We start from the raw sequence: 21,204 nt of genomic DNA on the forward strand, positions 1-21,204 counted from the left end.
ATCCCACCATCTGCCACCCTGGCCCCAGCACCTCTTAAACACCACACTTTAATGGAACGTCCCTGACCCTCTTGTGCGCTCTGCTCTCACTGACACAGATGGTCCTTGCACCAGGAACGACTGCTTTATCTAGACAGACCTCCTAAAAACCTTTTCAATACACAGAGAGTGGAGTTTTAAAGGTTCTGTAGTTGAGATGCTTTAAGGCTACAGCCTGCCAGGTGATTTTTATGACAATAAAATTAGACTTCAATGGCACAGCAAGAGAGGCTGCCAGAAGGCTTAAGCTATGATTGTAAACAGAGGAAGGGAGGAAAGGAGGCAGAGCGTGTCTTGGGGTCTTCTACACTTAGCTCACCTTCCTGCCCATTTAATGTGGTTGTTCTTGTCTTCAAAGGGGTTCCACTCCTCTTTTTCCAAAGACAATTCAACATGGCTTAAAGCCTGAAAGCTTACATAGCCTGCCACTACTCATTCTGTATATCTAATCCTCTATTTTCTTTTAAATGGCCTTTCAGTAGTAGCCTGTAACATATAAACATTTCTATCCGGTGCCTCAGATAGAATCAGCTAATGGCCGCAGGTGTTTACATTACAGCAGTTTCCAACAGGGGACTTGAAAGGTCTTGGTTTCAGTTATAACTATACATCTTCCTCTCTTTCTCTCTCTCACTTACTTTTCCCTCTCTGTCATTGTCATCTCATGCTCTCTCTCCATTGCTGTAAGGTTGGTGAGGTCAAACTCCCCCGGTGCACCTCCAACAACCCCCAGCCCTTGGCTCAGTTTGTGCCCAGAGAGGGGCTGACAATCCTGGGCAGGACAATAGGAACAGACCCCCCTTTGTTTGGCCCTCCATAGGCCTGATGACAGTCACAGTAAACAGTGGGCACAGGCTGAGGCCAGTCTGGGTGAGCTGCACTGAGGGGCCTTTGACAAGGAGAAGTAAAGCAGAAAAGCAGAACAAATAGTTTGAACCTTCTGCGCAAAAAAAGCTGCCAAAAGAATACACAGAGTTTCTTCAAGTATCTCACGCTGTACTAAAATATTAAGATATTATCATATATTAAGTCTAAGATACACACACTTACATATTTAGACAACCAGTGATACGCACTGTCAAGACCTATAGCATTACATTTAAGACAGGGCTAGTACAAATCATTTAAAGGCACAAATGTGGTTGGACAGCTGTACATCCATGACTATATGATACAAGGGTTATTAGGACTTCACAAGCTAGCTCACAAGTTCTTTACATATCAAGTTTACGGTCAACACGTGCTTGTTTAGCAATTTGGCCTGTGGCATTTTCAGTGCAGACACATACACTCTTCCAACTATGATCTAAGACAATCCGTGCAAATACACATCTCCACACTCCATCAGGTTGGCGCATGATCCTAAGCTTCAAAGAAGACCACACAGCAGTGCAGTGAAACATCCCTGGGACCTCTTTCATAGCCCTTCAGCACACACATAAAAAACATTTTTCATCTCCATATAATATTATTCTCTTCTTTTTTTATCTATACTAAAAGCTAGTGCTTTTTTCCTTATGCCTGGTTATCTCGATTTAGGAGCTCATAGCATACACTCAGAGGTCAGATTAATATTTATTACATGTCTTGCCTCAGAGAACCGCAGGCAGCAGTCCTTTGAAAGCCTGTGTATGCGTGGAGGCGGATGAGGTCTGGTGGAGGGGGGTCCGACCAAGCAGACCCACAGACGATGTGGTAAAACTTTTTTTCAGGGTAAACTGACCCTCAAATGAAGCAGTGTGGGGTCGGGGTGCAAGGACAGGAGAGGGTGAAGGCACATTCCCCCCCCCCCCGTCTCCCTGTCCTGTCCGCCCTTGTCTACGTTTTTGGCGTAACCCCACTGTGTGCGCTGTGTGTGCACAAACCAGCGGCCTGTTAAAACAGCATAACCAGGTGGAGCTGAGCAATTGCAAATGTTCCCCTTCTGGTGTCTCACACTACCAGGGGCCTCATGAACATATGAGACACAGCTGTGAGACAGACAGAAGAAAGAGAGGGGGTGGGTGTATCATACAGCTTTGATTATTGAATTATTGAATCTAAGCGTTTTTGGATCACTTATTTATAAGTTCTAATTCTAATCTATTTAGTTTGGGTTTTTTTTTACAGTTGCACAAAGTCACACACCACCTAATTTTTCAAAACTAAAATTCAAGTACTTGAAAGCTAAATTGATATTTGTTCATGCTCAGTACTGATTGCAAAGGAAAAATGAGATACAATAATCAACACATTTTTCTTTAGACTCTGAGCTGTAACAAAATGATACGATTTGAAAGCAAATACAAACTGGAACTGGCAATTGCAATCAAATCACTATCCCATTCTCATTGTCGATTATTAATTTGGCATGAGTATTTATATATATAAAATGAATTTCATGACAGCAACACATGTCCACATAAGATTCAGAGATGGCACAATTATATAGTTGCTATCACTCAGTACCTACTTTCGCCTGCATCCGGTATGTCCTGTCACTCCCGCCTCTGTCTGCAGCCGGGTATGGCACTAAGGAACACCAGAGTAGCTTGGATCTGATTCATAGCTCTCAGCAGTTCAGCCAGACCCATCAGTTATAGTTGGTGTCACTGACAGTCAGAGATACCGTTTTAGTTAAGCTTTCCACAATTCCCGGCTTAGTGGGGCTTATCCATTGCAGGATGTTATCACTCAGGCACTCTGTCACTTGTGTCATCGGCACAGAGTCCGAGCTTGACACTGAGCTGGTCTCTTTACCCAGCCACATACTTATCACCATCCATTACTGAGGTGTGAGGGCCTGATAAAGGTCTATCCAGTTCTATGCAGCTCTAGGCAGAGGTTCCGATTTAGATTGTTGTCTCTGCAGCGAGAGGCCTTGCCCCCTTGACTCTTGCTCTCATCACTCTGTGAGGCTGTGTTGCTCTGTCAATCAGAGAGGGCTGTGGGTGATCAGTCAGCTCCTCTTTAGGGGATGCTGGTCTGAGGAGCCATTAGAGAGGAGGCAGCATAGCCAGACTGACCCAGGCCAAAAGCTGATGAGAAACAGAGGAGCAGGAGAGCCTGAGGTAGAAAGTGGGGGGGCAGAGGAGCAGGAGGTGGATGTGCTGAACTATGTGGATTGTGAAGGGAGGGCAGCTCTGTTTTCTATTTGTGAGGATTAGGTTGACAGATCTGTATTTAGTTTCTTTGGGCCTCTAGCTGCAGTTAATCCCCCTCACCTGCAGCGAGTGCCCCCGTTCTTTTTCCTCTGACCCTGCAGCCCCCTACTTCCCCCATGTCCCCCACCTACTGCCCAGCACAAACACTCATCCCGAGACAAGCACATGACTCGTTGCACTCTGTCTCCTCAGGTTAGGGCCTCACACTCGACACAAATCTCTCCTGGGCCAAAGAAACAGCAGGGGTCTCCGCCTTTCAGGAACAGAAGAAAAAGGACCCCTAAAACCTGTGGTCTTCCACATGTTAAGATTTTTTTCAGCTTGGGTGAGGGGTTGTCCGTCATCACTTAGAGATAGCAATTACTCAGAAATTAAGAGCCATTACTACGGAAGCGACTTGTCAAAGCCACTCAGGAGAAAGGGGGACCTTTGGTAAAGCTGCACATTAGGAAATATACAGGGTCAGGTCAGGGGCACAGACCTCTTCTCTTTAGATCCTGGCTCCCACACACTCTGACCAGGCCTTCACACTGTTAAAGAAAGACTGCAGTGCCTCCGCAAACACACACAGCATGCCTGCCAGCAATTCTTGAAGGTGGGGACTCTGGATGACCTAATAGTTTTAGAATCTAAGCACATTTCTCAGTTTTAACAATAAAGTGACCTGACTGTAAGATGATGCAACAAAGAGGTTGGATGGATTTGAAGGGTTGTTGATGAAGAAATATGTGGGATTTCCTCGAGGTGTCATATTTATTTAATGTAATTTTAATGTTTGGAACTGAAAACAGCTGTAATTAGTCAGTAACTGTCTGATACAATGAACTGAACTGCATTTACAGTATGTCGCTGAGCCCTATAAACACATGTTGGCCAGCATTATTGTTGCACATAACCATCATCAAAATGATATTTAAAAAACACTTCCACACGGCTGACAGATACAATGTATATTTGGTTTCTCTGGGACTCTAACCACAGTCTATTACCCCCAATGAAACACCACACACACAAACAGAAACACGCACATACAGTAGACACACCTTTGGACAAGTAGCAGCAAGCTCACATAAAGGGTGTCATTACTGAGTGCCACAATGCCACCAATGGGGTGCTAACTGGCCCACACACATTCCTGGATTTATTAATGGATGCAGCTGGCAAATGTGCACTGACCTTTAGCTTGAAGAGGAAGACTGGCAGTGTTGTGCAGTTATTTCCAGACTGCAATCTACCTGTAAAGACATCAGTACTTAGCATAGATTATTAAGTGTGGTATTTCTGCATTCTCAAACTGTGGCGACCTGATCTCACAAATACAGAGTGAAGATTTAGCACGCAATGACAAGAAGCAAATAACAAAAGGTTGGAGGTAGCAACACAATGAAGCATCAGCAGTAGTGAGTATTATTGTAAATTATTTCATTGAAATAAATAATTGAAACAGTAATTTAGATACTATATAAATGCAGTATTTTTTACAGGGCTACAGGGTGTAGTGTAATCTATCACAATGCATCATATTTTCAAAACTGTCATGGTTATTGACTGGATATTGTCATGTGGTCTATATGCAGTTTAACCCCAGAGAACAGCACATGGTAGCCAGTCACTGACAACTGACTGACCGCCCCCGCCTGTTTTTAACATAATGGTATGATCTCTGCCTGTTATCACATGCGCTAGTGAAAGAGAGAGGGTGGAGCTGAGCACGTTGCAATGACAAAAGCCCTGGAGGGACAGTTCAGCACACTTCAAAGCTGCAAAATTGTTGTTAATATATATTATAAACCAAAGCAGGCGATGTGTGTGCGTGGAAATAAAAATGAAAACAAAGACCAGTATGATCAACAAAAGTTGAGTCAGAGCTCTGAATAAATGACCAGGTGCAATACAAATATTCCAAAAAGCGCATAAAACGTATATATTAATATGTGTTAATGTAGCTTTAATGATGGGCTATCTGATTGTAAACTATTTATGAAGCCGTTTTTGTAACGCTAAAAAGACTAAAATATGTTATCGGTGTGGGCTGACGTTGGATTCTGTATTATTATCTCAGACAATCCTGGATCCCATAAAACTAGTAACCGTTTCATTCCAAAATGTAAAAATACTCCATTACAAGTAAATGTCTTGCATACACCTGTCAATGTTGCACGGACTTTGTAGTAAGTAATTAAATAATTGTTTTTAAGTACATTATCTTATTAGAGTACATCAGTAAAGTACAAGTAACTGAGGCTAAACTGTAGTTGTACAGAAAAGTAGGCACAACGTACTTACCAAGTTTCACTTCTTCATGTATAGAAAACTATTAACTTAGCAAATAATTTAACCATATTGTTGTTAAGTTAATAAGCATTTTCCAAAACATTACAGCAAGCTGAATTCTTCCTGTCGGAAATTCAGACAATCCGTCAGTTACGCAAAGCACGCGAGATTTCCACTAAATCCTTACGCGGGAACATCATGTATATCATTTCTTTATACATGTAGTTAATACATGATGGGATCCCGTGTGGCAGAACTATTTTCTGAAATCGACAAGTTCCGTGCTCAATTATTGCAAAATGTCGAAGTCATGACAGAATGCCAGCATGTTGAAACAGAAATCTGCCAGTGAGTTCACACTCACCTGTCCCTTCTGCTAACTATAGCGATGTTAAAGTGGGTTAAGTTAGCTAACGTTAGCATTTGTGGTTCCCAGTGTAGCGTTAATGTAACGTTAATAACTGACTGCACTGATTAACGTTATGTTACCACAGTGCTGATATCTAATTAACGTTAACGTTAGCTCACTGTACGTTCTAACGTTACTTCACAAACTAGCGCTAGCCAACACAGAAAGTGAGTGTTATGCTAACGTTACCTTGCTAATAACATTGTCAGTCTGTTCTCATTAGTTGTCATACTCAGTCAGTTAACGTTAATTATCGATATATGTCTAATAAACCTGTGTAGAGTTGGTTGATGGGACAAACTTGAGACGTTATTCAATGTTTCCCAAAAATCTTTATTGCAACAAATATAACAATATAAGCATAAAGTTTGATCAAAATAAAAATTTGATTAAATACTGCTGTTTTGTATACAGACAAAACCACAACAAATGCACCACTGTTGAATCATTATGAATTTGTCCACTGTCAAAGATTTTGTAAAACCGTAACGTTACTGTGGTGCAGTAGCTAGCCCTTTCATATCATAACATATTAGACCATTGTTGTCTGAGTGTTTTATCCATCAACAGTTTCTCATATTTTCCAGAAAATATACTATATAGCCATATGTATATAGATGTTGCTAAAGTATCATGTAAACATTTCAGAACTCCTAAGCTATTTTCCCAGTCAGTTTCAACATTCACTGCAGTGCAGCAGATATTACTGTCTGTTGGGTTTTTTGGGGGGGTAACTTGGCTGACTGCTGCATTATTCATGTTTTTGATATATCGTCATCCTCACTGTATCTTATTTTCCAGCAAGGAAATTTTGACCCGCATTGAAAACGTAATCCTTGGAGTAGTGACTAGTCTGTCCAAAGACGAGGCCCCTGTCCTGGCCCTTCCCAACAGATCTAGCTGGGCCAACGTCAGGTAACTTGATTTTAATAAACATGCTGTAGCACGAAAAGATTTTCTCCCTACCCTGAACACTACAGTCATTTAACCTACCAACTGTGTGGGATCTGTGTTAAAAGGTAAACACGAGCAGTCGAGTTGTGTAAAGAAATAAATAAACATATACCTTCATAGGTTTTTCGTGGTAGTTCAGGCCACACAAGATGATCAAATTGCCGTTTAATTTCCTTAAAGAAGAAATACACAATTTAACTCTGAATTTGTGTAAGGTGTGTTTTACTGATTGGACAGGCAACTAAGTGGTGGGGGGGGATTTAACTTTCAGCTTTGGTTCATAGAGCTTGAAGTTAAAATAACTTCCTGCTTCTTAAAAGATGACACAGTGATAACAATTTGAAAAGTATTGGCCTACACACGCACACACACATATACACACAAACACAAATTTACAAAGGGCTTTAATGTGACTGGGCTACGGAGACCTTAGGCTCAGAGCAAAGCAGACTGTCTGGTCTTGTTTGGCTCAAACCTTGCCACTGCTTAAAGCACATTCTGGCTCAGCCCCTTCAAATGTGAGAATCCCACAGATTGAGCGCCAGAGGTTTCACAAGAGGAATCAGGACGGTGAGGTATGGGGGGGGCCTTCTCACAGGTAGCCCTCAGGGTGTGGGGAATTTTAGATGGCTAACAGGTGGGGGAGCTGGTTTTCAAAGCTAAAAAAGTAAATGTGGCGCTCACAATCTTTTCCATTTGAGTTGCTGTACGTTTTTCTTTCATTACTTCCCACTTAAGTTTTGACAGTGCCATCGGGCTTCAGATGAGTTCAGGAAGTTCTGTCACCTCCATTAGGAGCGACTGTGCTTCGTCTGTCACTAAATTTGGTGAGAAGACACACAACTCTGTTCTTATATTTATGTCCTTATGCAACGTTTCTGTTCTTGACAGCCGACATTCCTTTTAGTAAAAAAAAACTTTCCAGTTGTACTGTATTTCATGTGGCTTTCATTTATATTCATTGTGAACATATGCATAAACTGCACATAATGGCAGTAAAAGTCAGACTTAGTTTTAGGTGACAAATTGGCAGAGACAGACTATGTTGAAAGAGGCTTTTAGGGATCAGTTTACCACATAGATATCTTAATTAAGAACAGAATATGTGTTTGGTTTTTTTCTGCTCCAGTCTTTTTTAAAGATGTGATAAAACAGTCCGTGTGTGTTGTTTGGGAGGGGGGGGAATAATAGATTTGTTATTTGTTTCTCTGTTTAAAGCACGAATCCTCAAGATTCTCTTGGTCATCTACAGACTTGTGCAGAGCAGCTCATATGCCACGAAAAGGTTATTTATTATGAATTGACTATCAATTGACAATTAAATGATCACTAAAGCTGGATAAAATTCACATTCTGTATATGGCAGGGGTTTTTTCTGTGACTGTGGTTATTGCTGAATTTGCTCATAAATATGTACATTTTGTTTCCACAGAGACATCTATTACAACAACACACAGCTGTTTGGTTCCCAAAAAACTGTTGATGGTATAGTGGATGATATCTCCTCCATGCTAAAGGTTCCTCGCAGATCACTACATGTGGTAAGTGTGTCCATGTTAATGTGACATTGTACATGTGTGATTGTACGGCAGAAAACACAAACCTCAGACATTAAAAGGATTGTAGTAAAATTCCTTGTGGGTATGTTTTGTTGTTACTAGTTCTGGTACCACAGATGAAATCTGTTACTTACGGTGTTTTAAGCAGTTTGTTCTGCTTCATATGTTATCCAACACCTGAGGGAAAAAATGGTTCTTCTGATCAATCAGAAATTGAATTAAAGTTAAATTCAAACATGCAGTGTGAAAAGTATGTGTACATATAAATGTGTTAATATCAGCATGCATTAATGGTTGAGTAGGTCCATCCATCTATCCATCGTCAACCGCTTATCCTGCGTACAGGGTCGCGGCGAAGGTTCAGTAGGTAACTTTTAAAAATAAAAAAACTGTTTGGCAAATTTGCTGAAACTGTCACTATATCACAGTATCATATCATAGTACATTAAACAGATCATCGGTGAAAAAAAATCAGGTTCCTCTGGCTCCTCCTACTACTCAACAACAGCCAACAATGAAAAAACTGCCCATCCCTCCTTTGCCAACAGCGTATAGTACAAAACACATGTGGGACCACGTCCTGGCTCCACACGGAGCTTCGGGCTCATTGTGTTCGATACCATGGCGTAGAGGCATAACGACAAGCAGTGGGGAATAACTTCTTATGCTGATGTTATACATTGCTGCAGCTGCCTCTGAAGCCTGAGGTGCCCTGCCCCGGACCACAAAGCTTTGGTGTTGAAGCGACAGGGGCCAGGGTCTTGGCGAGACTCGCGGGATGAGGTTTCAAGGGGCTCCTTCATGTGGGATTGGTGGGCGGGGCTTATGAGAGTGATATGAGCAGCAGAAAGAGACGCAGAAGGTGTTGCATTGTATGTTCAATTGTTACTGACTGCTGCTTTAACTTGTGTGTGTGTAATTTTCATGCCACCAGTTAGCCACATCCAAGGGATTGATCTCAGGTGACCTGTGTTATCTGGAGGAAGATGGCACAAGGATTGACTGCCACTCCAGCTCTGCTGTAAGTTCTATCAACAACCTAAACCAACTGCCCCACTGACTGAAAAAGTCCTCTGTTACTACACCGAGAAACATTACATCCGCTATGACTTCAAGTATCCTGAGGAGTTTTCAGCATTTTATTTATATTAGTTTCACACCAAAAGAAATGCTTGTACCCATGTTGAATACTCCTACCTTTTAATAAAAACATTTAAAAGCCTTTTTTAATACTTGGGAAACTACATTGTTGGGGCTTGAGGGCTTTTTCTTCTCTTTTCATGCCGCATTATCACTGTTTATGGCACATTACTGACACCAACTTAGCACCATCTGCATTTGGCAGAAATGTGCGTTATGTACCCCTGTCGAGTGTGACATCCATGTGCTGGTAGACCATGAGATACAAACAATATGCCGCCTGTGCTCTGCAGCACCATGAGGTGTCAGCAACTCCACAGGGTACCTTGTGTTTCCTTCCAAACCAACAATAGTACTACGAAGCTTGAAACAGAAAGTAATGCATTAAGTATCTTTTTCAAGTTGAACCATTTTGTGTGGTTGTATTTTGTTTCAGGCTGTTGCAGTTTCATCAAACATTGGTGGCATTAGAAGTATCCTTTGTGATTTGTTTGACAATCTTACTGTGTGTGCGTGCGTGCGTGCGTGCCTTCTTGTATTTCTGAGAATGTCATAATGTATTTTATATTTATTTATTTATGTGTAGGCTGGACACTGTGTGGTTGCAGGGTCTTTATTTTCCTTGATCACGTACAGATATTGTATCATCTGCAAAATTTGTCCTGATAGTTGAGAAGGATGCAACGTTTCAGAGACTACTGGATGACGACTTCTGTGCAAAGCTCTGTCCTTGCATCATAATCACAGTGTGTTTTCTTGTCTTTGTGCCACTGTTTTCTTGGTGGTGTGTTTGTAAATATAATTTCAATCATATTAATTTGATGATGTTGCCTCTTCTCCTTAAGGGCAGTATTAGAGTTCTGTATACATAACCGGCGTGTTTGTGTGGATCAGGGTAAAGGCGTGCCAGATGTGAACAGCAGGCTGATGGTGAGAAAGCTTTGGGACACGCTGCACATCCCTATCTTCGCTTTGGTGGATGCTGACCCTCATGGTACACATCATCAATCTCAAGTGCAAACTCTTATATATTTTTTTTTACCTCTTGCACATACTTGACATATTTCCACACATTTAACAACACTTGACTCTCTTTTCATCTCCGCACACTCACAGTAGGGTTGCATGTCTCACTAAGCCAGCAGATGTTAGCACCTGTCCGGTACGTCATGGTGCCTAGTCTGGCTATTATTTCCGTTGGCGTGATCTCGTCCAGGCGGGATGGCACAGTTTCCATCAGTCTCCATACCTCTAACCCTTTTCCCAGTGCATGGCGAGACACATATGTAATGCTTTACTTTGTTCTAAGTTTCGTTACACATCTCGCAGGATAATTGCTCTGGTATGCTAGTGATTGCGGTGTGTCTGTGTCTCTCCTGATTTTCCCAGGGATTGAGATCATGTGTATCTACAAGTACGGATCAGTGGTGAGTCCCACCGTGCCAGTTATTCCCGTACTGTAAATTATCCGATGTGGCCTGTGCAGTGTCTCTCTGTTAGCAATATGTAATTATGCCCCTCTTTGAGTCGAAAAATAGGGACCAAGCATCCATCTCAGAATATTTAAACTGACATGGTATGGGGTGAAAATACTGAGTGGTTGTGTGGCAATGTCTTTATTGATCTCTGTGATGCTTGTGTAATCATCTTTATGTTCATTAACTTCATTGTGAACATGTGTTGGGCATAACCACATTATGTTACTACAGTGCTGATTATCTGTGTGTTTATTTGAGATATACTCTGTGTAGAAGCGCGTGTTTGTGTGACTGGGCGTGTGTGTGTATATGTTTGTTTGTGCGTGCGTGGGTTTTTCCACAGGCGATGTCGTTTGAGGCCCACAGTCTGACCGTCCCCAGCGTTATGTGGCTAGGCCTCCTCCCCTCTGACCTCCAGAGGTTTGGACTCAACATTCGCTACTTCCTACTTCCTCCTCCTGCCTCTAATTGGGATTATATTCTGGGGACATGTAGATGTTTGTTTTGGTTTCTGTTGCTGTCGCCCTCTTTTTATTTTTTTTTTTTTCCTTCAAGGAACTGCATCTGAGAGCATATTGAGTTTTAAGTATATGTCCCCTTGAACAAATTTAGGCCAAAATGGCTTTTTGACATACATTTAATTGTAGTCTATACAGTAATTCCTCTTATGTTTGCCCCTAAACATACATAATAGTAGCAATGTGAGTCTATTGAGAATGGGAAATGTACTGTAGGGAAGACATTCATCAACAGAACTGCCTACGGGCTGTCACTTTTAGGAAATTTATTTAGTGTTTTCATTCTTAAGGTTGCGGGTTCCTGATGCTGCCCTGATCCCCCTCACCAAGAGAGATAAAAGCAAACTTGACAGCCTCCTCAAAAGGCCATACTTAGCCAGCCAACCCGATTGGCAGAAAGAGGTGAGAGAAGAGAGGGGACAGAGGAAAGTGCTTTAAGGTGGAGTGCAGGATGGAGTTTTGCATAGAATTTTGCGAGTTAGATAAAGTGCGATGAAGGAAAGTATCTGAAATGTATCACTACAAGTAATATTGTTGTACGGCTGGATACATCCTTATTATTGCTTCTTTTTAACCCCATAGAGTTTTCCTGGAGTGTTCCTTAAATATTTGTCAGTCCTCATGTCTAAATTAATATATCATGTCCCCGGGAACAAATACTTTTTTAATTCATGTTAAATTGATCTTGAAAACCACCCAAAACCTTTGACTCAATTAGATGAATTTGAGTTTAAACTTTTACCATGTGATTTTGAGTAACAAATTTGACATATCAGTTAAAAGAAAGTGCTGTATACAAAACTACTTAACCATAATGTCCTTTAGTCCATATCACACATCCCAAACACTACTGTACTCCGCTCCTTCTTGGGAAAATGTTGGTCTGAAGCGCCCTGTCCCTCTTTCAAAGGAAAAAGTGTTCTCCCTCAGACGCTTACACAGTTTTAAGATTTTTGCTCATGTGACACATGTCATAGAAATAAATGTGTGTGAGAGGACTCTTAGCTGGCTGGTACTGAGGATACACCAGCCATGTTGCTGTGAAGTAGTTGTTAGAGATAGAACACCTGATGATTTATGCTTTTTTGCACAGCTTTCCCCAGAATTGCGTGTTTGCTCTTTTTGTAGATGGAACTGATGCAGCAGAGTAAGGTCAAGGCTGAAATACAGTCCCTGGCAGCCATTGCTCCTGATTTCCTCACCAACATCTACCTGCCCAATAAGCTGCGCTACGGGGGCTGGGTTTGAGCGCAATGCTGCCACTTAGTGGGAAAACAAATGCAACAGCTGCTAAAGCTGGTTGCAAAACTAAAGAAAGATCTTCCATGTAGCTGTCCTACCAGACTTTGTCAGACAGTTGTAATGTTGGCATATGTGCCTTTTTATGTTTTCTAATTGTATTTCAGAAATGACCTCATCCTATCATTAAAACCCTGTAATTCCAATGGCATGTTTTTATTCTTGTTGGTCTTGTTTATATTCCCAAGATATTTGGACCTGCTGTTTCTTTAATGGAGTTAATTATTCTACAATTGTTTTAGCCTTGTCTTGCATACCACTATGTATGCTGGTGCAAAGGCTATAAATGAGCACCTGAGGATGATGATTTAGTGGTTTGATTTTGGAGTATTCATTCATTAATGCACAACATGTAACTGCTCACGCTGCTGAGGTTTATACAATCAACTCTCCAGCAGGTGGAGACAGTGTTCATTAAATAAGAGAAATAAGTTGGAATGTTCTTTCTCTTTATGTGGGATATGAAAAATGACATATTCAGTATCAATAATTATAACGATAAATGTCAAATCATTCTTGCTAGTTTAATGATTTTGCTCCTGAAAGTTGAAGAAACCAGATGGTTAATTGTGGTTTTAAACTATTCTTTATGGTCTTTATAGCACTTGATGCCAAACAGTGGATCACTTAACAAATCTGAGGTAGAACACTCAAAACAATGATGATAAAATATTCTTTTCAGCAAATATGCATGAGTAAAATTAAGAAAAATCTTTTTCAGTCTCTTGTCCTCAACAAAATAAATATGGCCCATGTCAGTATAATGAATTTTTGATGCATGTAGCTTGAGTTTATTTTAACAGATTCATGTATGTTTGTGTAGGTTATGTTTTTTTGTCCGAATCTCAAATATATAGCTAGTAATAATAGCTGTGAAATGTGGTGGAGTAAAAAGTCCAATATTTGCCCCTGAAATTTAGTAGAGCGGATACACAAAGTAGCAAGGTTTGAGCAGTACCTCAACATTTTATTTAAAAACAGTACATGTAGGCCTATTTAGTTAATTACGACCACTTCCCAGTGGGCCTACAGCAGTAAGGACATTTCCAGTAATGGTGCTCATATTGTAATTTATAATCTATCTTTAGGGCTGATAATATTGAAGAAATGAAAGGTTAAATCAAACCAACATTTCGTCGTTATTTCACATAGCAAAAAACATGTTTTAAAAGCAGTGTGTGTGTTTAGTTTATAGAAATAATAGAGTGCTTCCTGTTTGGAATAGACGATCTTGGTAGGTGGTGGGCATGGCTCTATTCTTGTGCAACATACTCCTGCTACCTCACTGCAGTGACCTAAGTGGTGTAATTTCCTTAGCTGAAGTTGCTTCAATGTGCAAGAAGAATTGTATCTACTGAGGAACTCAAGACAACACCAATTTAATTACAAAGAATAAACCAGGTGGGTTATGAGGTATGGCATGGATTCAATCTCATGTCCGGCTGGTTGAAGGTAAGTTTTTTTTTTTTGTTGTTTTTTGCATTGTATGAATATTTATGTCTGTCAATACCAGTTTTCAGCTTTATTAACCTGTACCGACAAACTACAAAATCTTGTACAAAGTCATCCCAGAATAGTGGAAGCTATTATGGCGCAAAGGTAGGACCAACTCCATATTAAAGCCTAGGGATTCAGAATGGGATGTCATAAAAGTAATGTGTAGGTGTCCCAGTACTTTTGTCCATGTGTATATATATATATATATATGGAATGGTGGTTCAGTCTGTTTTGTCTAAACTGCAGACAGATGGCTCTTCTCCTCTGTCTTAGGTAAGTCCGTACAGCTTTAGTAGCAACACAGGTCCTTGAGAGGCCTTCCCTCTCCCCCTTGTCAAGGACAGCTGACAACAGAGCAGAGTAAAAGAGAAAAGAGTAAACATCCTCTCTGGTCTCACTGGTCATAGATTAGTGTGGAATCTGTAATGTTCGGCAACACATTTTTCATCTGTTGCGTCAAGGTGAACTGGGACGTGTTCAGGTAAAAAAGAAAGATGGCATAGAAAGAGACAACTGAGAGAAAGGTCGATAAAGGCAGCGTTTTATGAGTTTTGATTGAAAATATTCTTAAATGTTACCCAAATAATTTTTACATTTTTGACACGTTACCTTTATCTGGATTTTTTATTTTTCAGTAAAATTTCAGAAATATTTCTCATACTGCCCATGCTATTTATCTTTATTTACTATTTAAAATGTTAGTCCAAAGTTGTAAGGAGCAGGTTGCATTCCAATATCTGACCCTTATGGACTATATGTAATGGAACTCTACAGAAAACTATCTAGACACATTTTTAATGGTCCCCCTTTTCTCCTTCTCATTCAGGTCAAGAGTCTCTAATATGGACGCAGTGATACGCCGGTGTCCATTCCTCACTGTCTTGCCCAGTGTTTGCCTGCAGCTGTCTGGGAAGTCCTCACTGGTGAGATTTACCCACAAGTGCCCCGTGATGATGTACCTGGTCTCCAGACCTGTAGCCAGAGCTCTGTCCTCATCAGCTTCTGCGTCCAAACAAACTCCAACAAATGATGGTCAGTTGTAAGGTGAAAATTGCAATGCATCCTATTACATGTGATGAACTGTTAGATCAGTACAATTAATGGTGATTTATATACAAACAATATTTATTTATTATGTTGTAGACTGATAATAATTTAGAAATGTACTGTGTTCTGTGCTGTAGATCAAAAGCACAAATTCAAGTTGTCCCCCGGCTACGTCATGTCACCTGCTTGTCAGGCTGTAGGCTCTAAATGCCCTTTCCTGGCTGCAGAAATGGTGCAGAAAAACATTAGGGTAGTAAGAGAGGCCAGCATGGAGCTGCAAGAGGACGTCCAGGAGATGCACTCTTTTCGCACAGGTAAACGTGTTCTGTAAAATGTGAAGTGTCAGTGTTTTGAAGCACACAGCCTAGTGACATTTAAAGTCCATAGCAAATTGCTGTTATGCATTGATTTAGAGATCATTAATGCTGTGAATATTAAATAGGGAAAACAGATGTTGTGGATCTCATTAAGGCAGACAAAGCCAACACCGGGGCGCCAAGAGACCTTTTTAAACCCATATCTTCCAAAGTGTCTCACCTGCTAAAAGATCATCTGCCTGAGGGTAAGAAAGACAAATTCTTCTTGATGAACAATACTGTAATTCTCAAAGAGTTAATTTACTTTTTATTTTATTTTTTAAACCCTCCTCCCATTTTTCCTCCATCAGCTGCCAGCTTCCAGTATGACAGTTTTTTTGAAAAGAAGATTGAAAGCAAGAAGACAGATCACACATACAGGATTTTTAAGACCGTGAACAGGTGTGCCTTCTCGTTCCCCATGGCAGACGATTACTCTTTCCATGCAAAGAGAGACGTGTCTGTGTGGTGCAGCAATGACTATCTTGGCATGAGCCATCACCCTAAAGTCATCCAGGCTACCATGTGAGTCAGTGACCCTGATTAGAAATCATAAGAGGAAGGCGATGATTACTGATTAAGCCCTGATGAAATACGACAATAAGGCAGTATAAGATAGTAAACGCTTTCTTTTCTTTTTAAGGGAGACTTTGCAAAAGCATGGTGCTGGTGCAGGAGGCACGCGAAACATTTCAGGGACAAGCAAATTCCACGTGGAACTTGAATATGAGCTAGCTGAGCTGCACGGCAAGGATGCTGCCCTGCTGTTCACTTCCTGCTTTGTAGCCAATGACTCCACTTTGTTTACTCTGGCAAAAATGCTACCAGGTACGTACACTCATGCTTGTAAATAATACAGCATGTGCCCAAAAGTTCCATGACTTTGCCTTGATTCAAAATTGTAATGTAATCAATCGCAGATTTTCTTGATTCAGACTTAAATCAGTAGTAGGGAATTGAAGAGTAAACATTTCTTCCATTTGTTTCCTCCTCTAGGTTGTGAAATCTACTCTGACGCTGGCAACCATGCCTCAATGATCCAGGGTATAAGAAACAGTGGAGTCAAGAAGTTTATCTTTCGTCACAATGACGTCAGCCACCTACAAGAGCTGCTTGAGAAATCTGACTCTTCCACTCCAAAGATTGTTGCCTTTGAGACAGTGCATTCAATGGATGGTAAGTACACAGCCCCTAATGAAATTGTCTAATTTATTTGTTCTAGTAAAATGTTTGTTGGAAAATGAGGACAAACACTAAAGGATTACTGTTACTGTATATATGAAAGCACCGAAATGTAACAATTAAACACAAAGCATAGATATATAGATTTATTTTCAGTTTAATTTTTATGATATGTAATCTTAAATAGTCTATTGGACGCTGTGCTCTCTACAGGGGCTGTGTGCCCACTAGAAGAGATGTGTGACATTGCCCACAAGTTTGGTGCAATTACATTTGTGGATGAAGTTCATGCTGTGGGCTTGTATGGGCCCAGAGGAGGAGGGATCGGGGACAGAGACAGAGTCATGCACAAGATGGACATCATCTCTGGTACCCTTGGTGAGTAGCACCCTCGCCAATGAGGGGGAACCTCTCATAACACCCTCACCAGTATGCACCTGTCTGACTTGTAATGGGTTTCGTTTCCAGGCAAGGCATTTGGCTGTGTGGGTGGCTACATCGCCAGCACCGGCTCCCTGGTGGACACCGTGCGCTCCTTCGCTGCAGGCTTTATCTTCACCACGTCCCTCCCCCCGATGCTGCTGGCAGGGGCAAAGGAGTCCATCAAGGTCCTGAAAAGTGAGGAGGGCCAGATGCTCAGGAGGAAACATCAGAGGAGCGTCAAGCTGCTCCGACAGATGCTCATGGACTTGGGCCTTCCAGTGGTCCACTGCCCAAGCCACATTATTCCTGTCCGGGTACGAAAACGAATAATAAAATAATAATAATACATTTTATTTCTATAGCGCTTTTCAGGACACTCAAAGACACTTTACAGGTAAAAGCAGAAGTTATGTACATTTAAAACTGATTAAAAACATAAACAGCATAATATAAAATATACAAACAGTAGATAAAAACATGTGGTGCGGAAATACATAAGAGCAAGTGGCGACCATATAAATGTTTCACAGGTGGCAGATGCAGAGAAGAACAGTGAGGTCTGTGACATCATGATGTCTCGTTACAACATCTACGTCCAGGCAATCAACCACCCAACTGTGGCTAAAGGAAAGGAGCTGCTGCGCATCGCCCCGACGCCACACCACACTCCTGAGATGATACACTACTTTGTTGGTATGCCCACTATTAATGGTCTTATCTCATCCAAATATATGGAGCCTTTTAAAAAATTTGTATGTTAAACATTTGAAAAATTATGCAGACGTGTAATACAAAGTGTTTATTGTTGGGTTGAGCAGTCTTTAGTGTTCGTAACTCCAATAGCTACATTTGATAGTGAGACCCCAGCCCTGTAATTATTATTTTGACACTGTTTACGCTTATAGGTAAATCTAATATCCATAATATATGGCAAAGATTTTGTATCCTCAGCTGTTCGTTCTCTGTTTTGTCTCTACAGACCGGCTGGCGAAGACGTGGAAGGAAGCGGGTTTGGAGCTGAGGCCGCACTCCTCAGCAGAGTGTAACTTCTGCCAGCAGCCTCTTCACTTCGAGCTGATGAATGAGAGGGAGAAGTCCTACTTCACAGGCCTCAGTCACATGATAGCAGTAGCCTGACATCACACAAAACACTAAGCCCCCACCTCCTAGTATTCACGCTATTTATTATATTTAAATGAAGTATATCACTGTGTGTAAAATTTTCTGTCACCAATAAATGTCTGGCTAAAGTGTGGCTTTACTGCATTTAGTTTTAAATGTATTAATTACGACTTACACATGAACTGACACACACTTTATAAATGAATGAAGCACTGAACCAAGACTACTTTTTGGTACACTATCAAAAAATTCAAAAGGGTAAATTTATAAATACAAGTATTTGTATATGTTTTTGTCACATGCATAATTTACATCAGTAAGTTATTAAAGAAGGTGCTGTGCTTCTAGCGACGTGTATTGTGTTATTGAGTTTGTGCTGCCTTGCTGAAAGATTTTCCTCTTTTCCCCTAGTAATACACTCGCATGTATCTGTAAGAGGGTATTACTCTTACAGATTACAAGGTATGCAAATGTGCATATTATGGGTTACGCAAAGATCTGATCTGAATAATCTGAATGAACATTTCATGCTAGAATAATTTTCAAGCATGAAGTGAATGAGATGGCAGATGGGATGATATATCTCACTCCAACCCAGTGAACACAGTATCTCAAACTGATATCATACTCAGTAATATGATACAGCCAGGTCTTTAGGCTCATACAGTTTTATCCTTTTAAATATATCATGACATCCAGGATATTTGCTGCGCATACATCTTCTGTATATTTTAAATTATTTCATTACATGCATTGACCCTGGCACAAAGATCACCTCTCACATCAGTTATAACATGTAATGAAATGTGATAATGCTTCCTTCTGTAGATATATCCCTCAAGAGTCAGTTACAGGGTGATGGAGTGGATCAGGTCTAGTCTGTTGTAGGCAACATGTCATTTACTCTTACTACAGAAGTAAATAGTGATTATGATAAGTAGTGTGTAGTTCTATCATAAACAGAATAAAATGCATATGACATAAATGCCACAATAACTGTTTTTCTATTGTAAAACCTGCTGGTTTAGCGAAAAGGGCAGATATTTATCAAGTAGTGGGGTTCATGTACTGTATAATCAGCTTAAGGGCAGATTTGTGGTCATCTGGTCATTCATTCATGAAATTCAGTTCATGGCATTCTTGGTTTCGCCACATGGAGGCATACTGGGTCTCCTATTTGCATTGGTAAGGCTGTGATGTCAGACACCTCCCTCCTTTGCAAAATGACTCATAGCTGGTGCAGCAGCTTTCATGATGAACCACTAGATGGTATCATCAATAGAGAACAGGATATTGTGTTTCCCATCTAGATAACAGGGGAGATCATATTGGTTGTAATACAATGCAGCAAACACACTTCAGTGTACCTCACAGCATGTGTCAGTGTAGCAGCCATGCAAAATCATAGCATATAGAGTATTTTAAGTTGAGCTGTCAGATTTATTTTCCATTAATGTAGCTACCTGGATATTTTATATAGCTTTTTCATACAAGATGGAGTTGACATTTTTATTGACTTTGTACATTTTCTCTCCTGTAGCCTAGGATCATTATGTTTTGGTAAAATTAGTTCAATAAAAAGCACACATGCAGAGACATATCAATGGAAAGGAAGCTCTCCTCCCATCTGTCTCATCTGTGAATACATCCCACTGTACATCTGCACGTGTCAGGGCTGTGTTTGTGTGCCCGTTGGGTATGCGTGAAAGCCCTCAAAGTAGCACTTGACATGCAAAACCTGGGATTCTGTATACCAATGATTCCCCTCTTTCCTCTGAGAGAATTACCATTAACTCACGTTTGGAGCACATTATGTAACCAAAGTGTTGATGGATGTGGAGTAGTCAGGAGACCAACACTATCGTGCAGGTCCAGCCTGCTCGCAACATGAATCTTTGATTTTTATTTTTAATTTTAATTTAATAGTCCAGCTACATGTTGTATTGATTTAGTTGATTTGGATTTCAAATTTGAAGACATATACATTAATAAACAAGACCATCTTTCCCCATAAACTAACTCTTTCCCCATAAACTAACTCTTGCTTCATATATAATGAACCCAAATGTGTTGAAAGGAAAGACTCCTTTGTTCCCTGTTTGACCTCATTGTCACACATTATTTCTTTCATCCATCACTTGTAGAAAGTCTGAGGACAGGTCCTCCACCACCTCTAAAGCAATTCCTGGAGGAGAGTACAACTGGAACAGCAATCATGAGGATATGAGGGGCCAGGAGCTTTGAGTGTGTGTGTGTGTGTGTGTGTTTAGCTGTGTGTGTGAGTGACAGGGTGTTTCAAACTCTTGTCATTATGTGGTGGTTGGCTGTTGGAGGCAGGTGTGAACAGGGTGGCATGGTGTAGTGTGGCGATGGTATGGTGTCTGTTTTTGTGTGTCTGATCAGTCTATGGTTGACAGCATTTGTGTGTGTGTGTGTGTGTGTGTGTGTGTGTGTGTGTGTGTGTGTGTGTGTGTGTGTGTGTGTGTGTGTGTTTAGCTCTATTCTGTGTTAATCCCGATGCTCTGCACATCTGTGTCCCCCCCCGCCCCACCACCCCCCGACTCACGTGTGCATACAGATGAGCTGCATGGCTGGATTCCCACTACACACATCTTTCTCTTTCTCTCCCCCTCTTATATTCCTCCACATTGAGCATGTGCTTGCATTATTATGCACATCAGTAGTGAACCATGGGAATGTTGTGGTTGCATTCAAAGAAAAGACACTCATGCAAAGCAACATGCTTGGGAATTTCCTATCGCGC

General features: G+C 40.9%; 2 protein-coding genes across 6 annotated transcripts; both read left to right on the forward strand.

The window, feature by feature from the left end:
• Positions 1–5,622: 5,622 nt before the first annotated feature.
• spo11 (SPO11 initiator of meiotic double stranded breaks) lies at positions 5,623–12,959 on the forward strand. 3 transcript variants are annotated; one of them, XM_046056511.1, is made up of 13 exons: positions 5,624–5,804; positions 6,667–6,780; positions 7,558–7,646; positions 8,038–8,104; positions 8,252–8,360; positions 9,313–9,399; positions 9,955–9,991; positions 10,155–10,264; positions 10,413–10,512; positions 10,635–10,804; positions 10,908–10,945; positions 11,340–11,416; positions 11,805–11,916. In XM_046056511.1, exons 1-12 carry the CDS (start codon positions 5,689–5,691, stop codon positions 11,365–11,367), a joined length of 1,065 nt encoding a protein of 354 aa, XP_045912467.1. In that variant the 5' UTR covers positions 5,624–5,688; the 3' UTR covers positions 11,368–11,416; positions 11,805–11,916. The 3 variants fall into 3 exon arrangements, with proteins under 3 accessions (XP_045912468.1, XP_045912467.1, XP_045912466.1); XM_046056510.1 differs by lacking the exon at positions 10,635–10,804 and adding an exon at positions 12,643–12,959 and having other exon boundaries at positions 5,628–5,804; XM_046056512.1 differs by lacking the exons at positions 11,340–11,416; positions 11,805–11,916 and adding an exon at positions 11,270–11,285 and having other exon boundaries at positions 5,623–5,804.
• Positions 12,960–14,074: 1,115 nt separating this feature from the next.
• LOC123974960 (5-aminolevulinate synthase, nonspecific, mitochondrial-like) lies at positions 14,075–18,584 on the forward strand. Of its 3 annotated transcripts, none has more exons than XM_046056013.1 (11): positions 14,075–14,214; positions 15,137–15,342; positions 15,495–15,671; positions 15,800–15,919; positions 16,025–16,238; positions 16,357–16,541; positions 16,710–16,889; positions 17,109–17,273; positions 17,364–17,632; positions 17,849–18,011; positions 18,298–18,584. In XM_046056013.1, exons 2-11 carry the CDS (start codon positions 15,153–15,155, stop codon positions 18,453–18,455), a joined length of 1,821 nt encoding a protein of 606 aa, XP_045911969.1. In that variant the 5' UTR covers positions 14,075–14,214; positions 15,137–15,152; the 3' UTR covers positions 18,456–18,584. The 3 variants fall into 3 exon arrangements, with proteins under 3 accessions (XP_045911969.1, XP_045911968.1, XP_045911971.1); XM_046056012.1 differs by having other exon boundaries at positions 14,077–14,265; XM_046056015.1 differs by lacking the exon at positions 14,075–14,214 and having other exon boundaries at positions 15,217–15,354.
• Positions 18,585–21,204: the final 2,620 nt, after the last annotated feature.

This window comes from Micropterus dolomieu, linkage group LG08 (genome assembly GCF_021292245.1).
Source record: "Micropterus dolomieu isolate WLL.071019.BEF.003 ecotype Adirondacks linkage group LG08, ASM2129224v1, whole genome shotgun sequence".
NCBI classification, from domain to species: Eukaryota; Metazoa; Chordata; class Actinopteri; order Centrarchiformes; family Centrarchidae; genus Micropterus; species Micropterus dolomieu.

Bases quoted from the DNA above. Each gene is read 5' to 3' on its own strand.
- spo11 (XM_046056510.1), top strand. From the start codon at position 5,689: ATGATGGGATCCCGTGTGGCAGAACTATTTTCTGAAATCGACAAGTTC. The intron at 8,105-8,251 runs GTTATTTATTAT...TTGTTTCCACAG, and splicing joins AGCTCATATGCCACGAAAAG to AGACATCTATTACAACAACA. The intron at 10,513-10,907 runs GTACACATCATC...TGATTTTCCCAG, and splicing joins GGTGGATGCTGACCCTCATG to GGATTGAGATCATGTGTATC.
- LOC123974960 (XM_046056013.1), top strand. From the start codon at position 15,153: ATGGACGCAGTGATACGCCGGTGTCCATTCCTCACTGTCTTGCCCAGT. The intron at 16,542-16,709 runs GTACGTACACTC...TTCCTCCTCTAG, and splicing joins TCTGGCAAAAATGCTACCAG to GTTGTGAAATCTACTCTGAC. The intron at 16,890-17,108 runs GTAAGTACACAG...TGCTCTCTACAG, and splicing joins GACAGTGCATTCAATGGATG to GGGCTGTGTGCCCACTAGAA.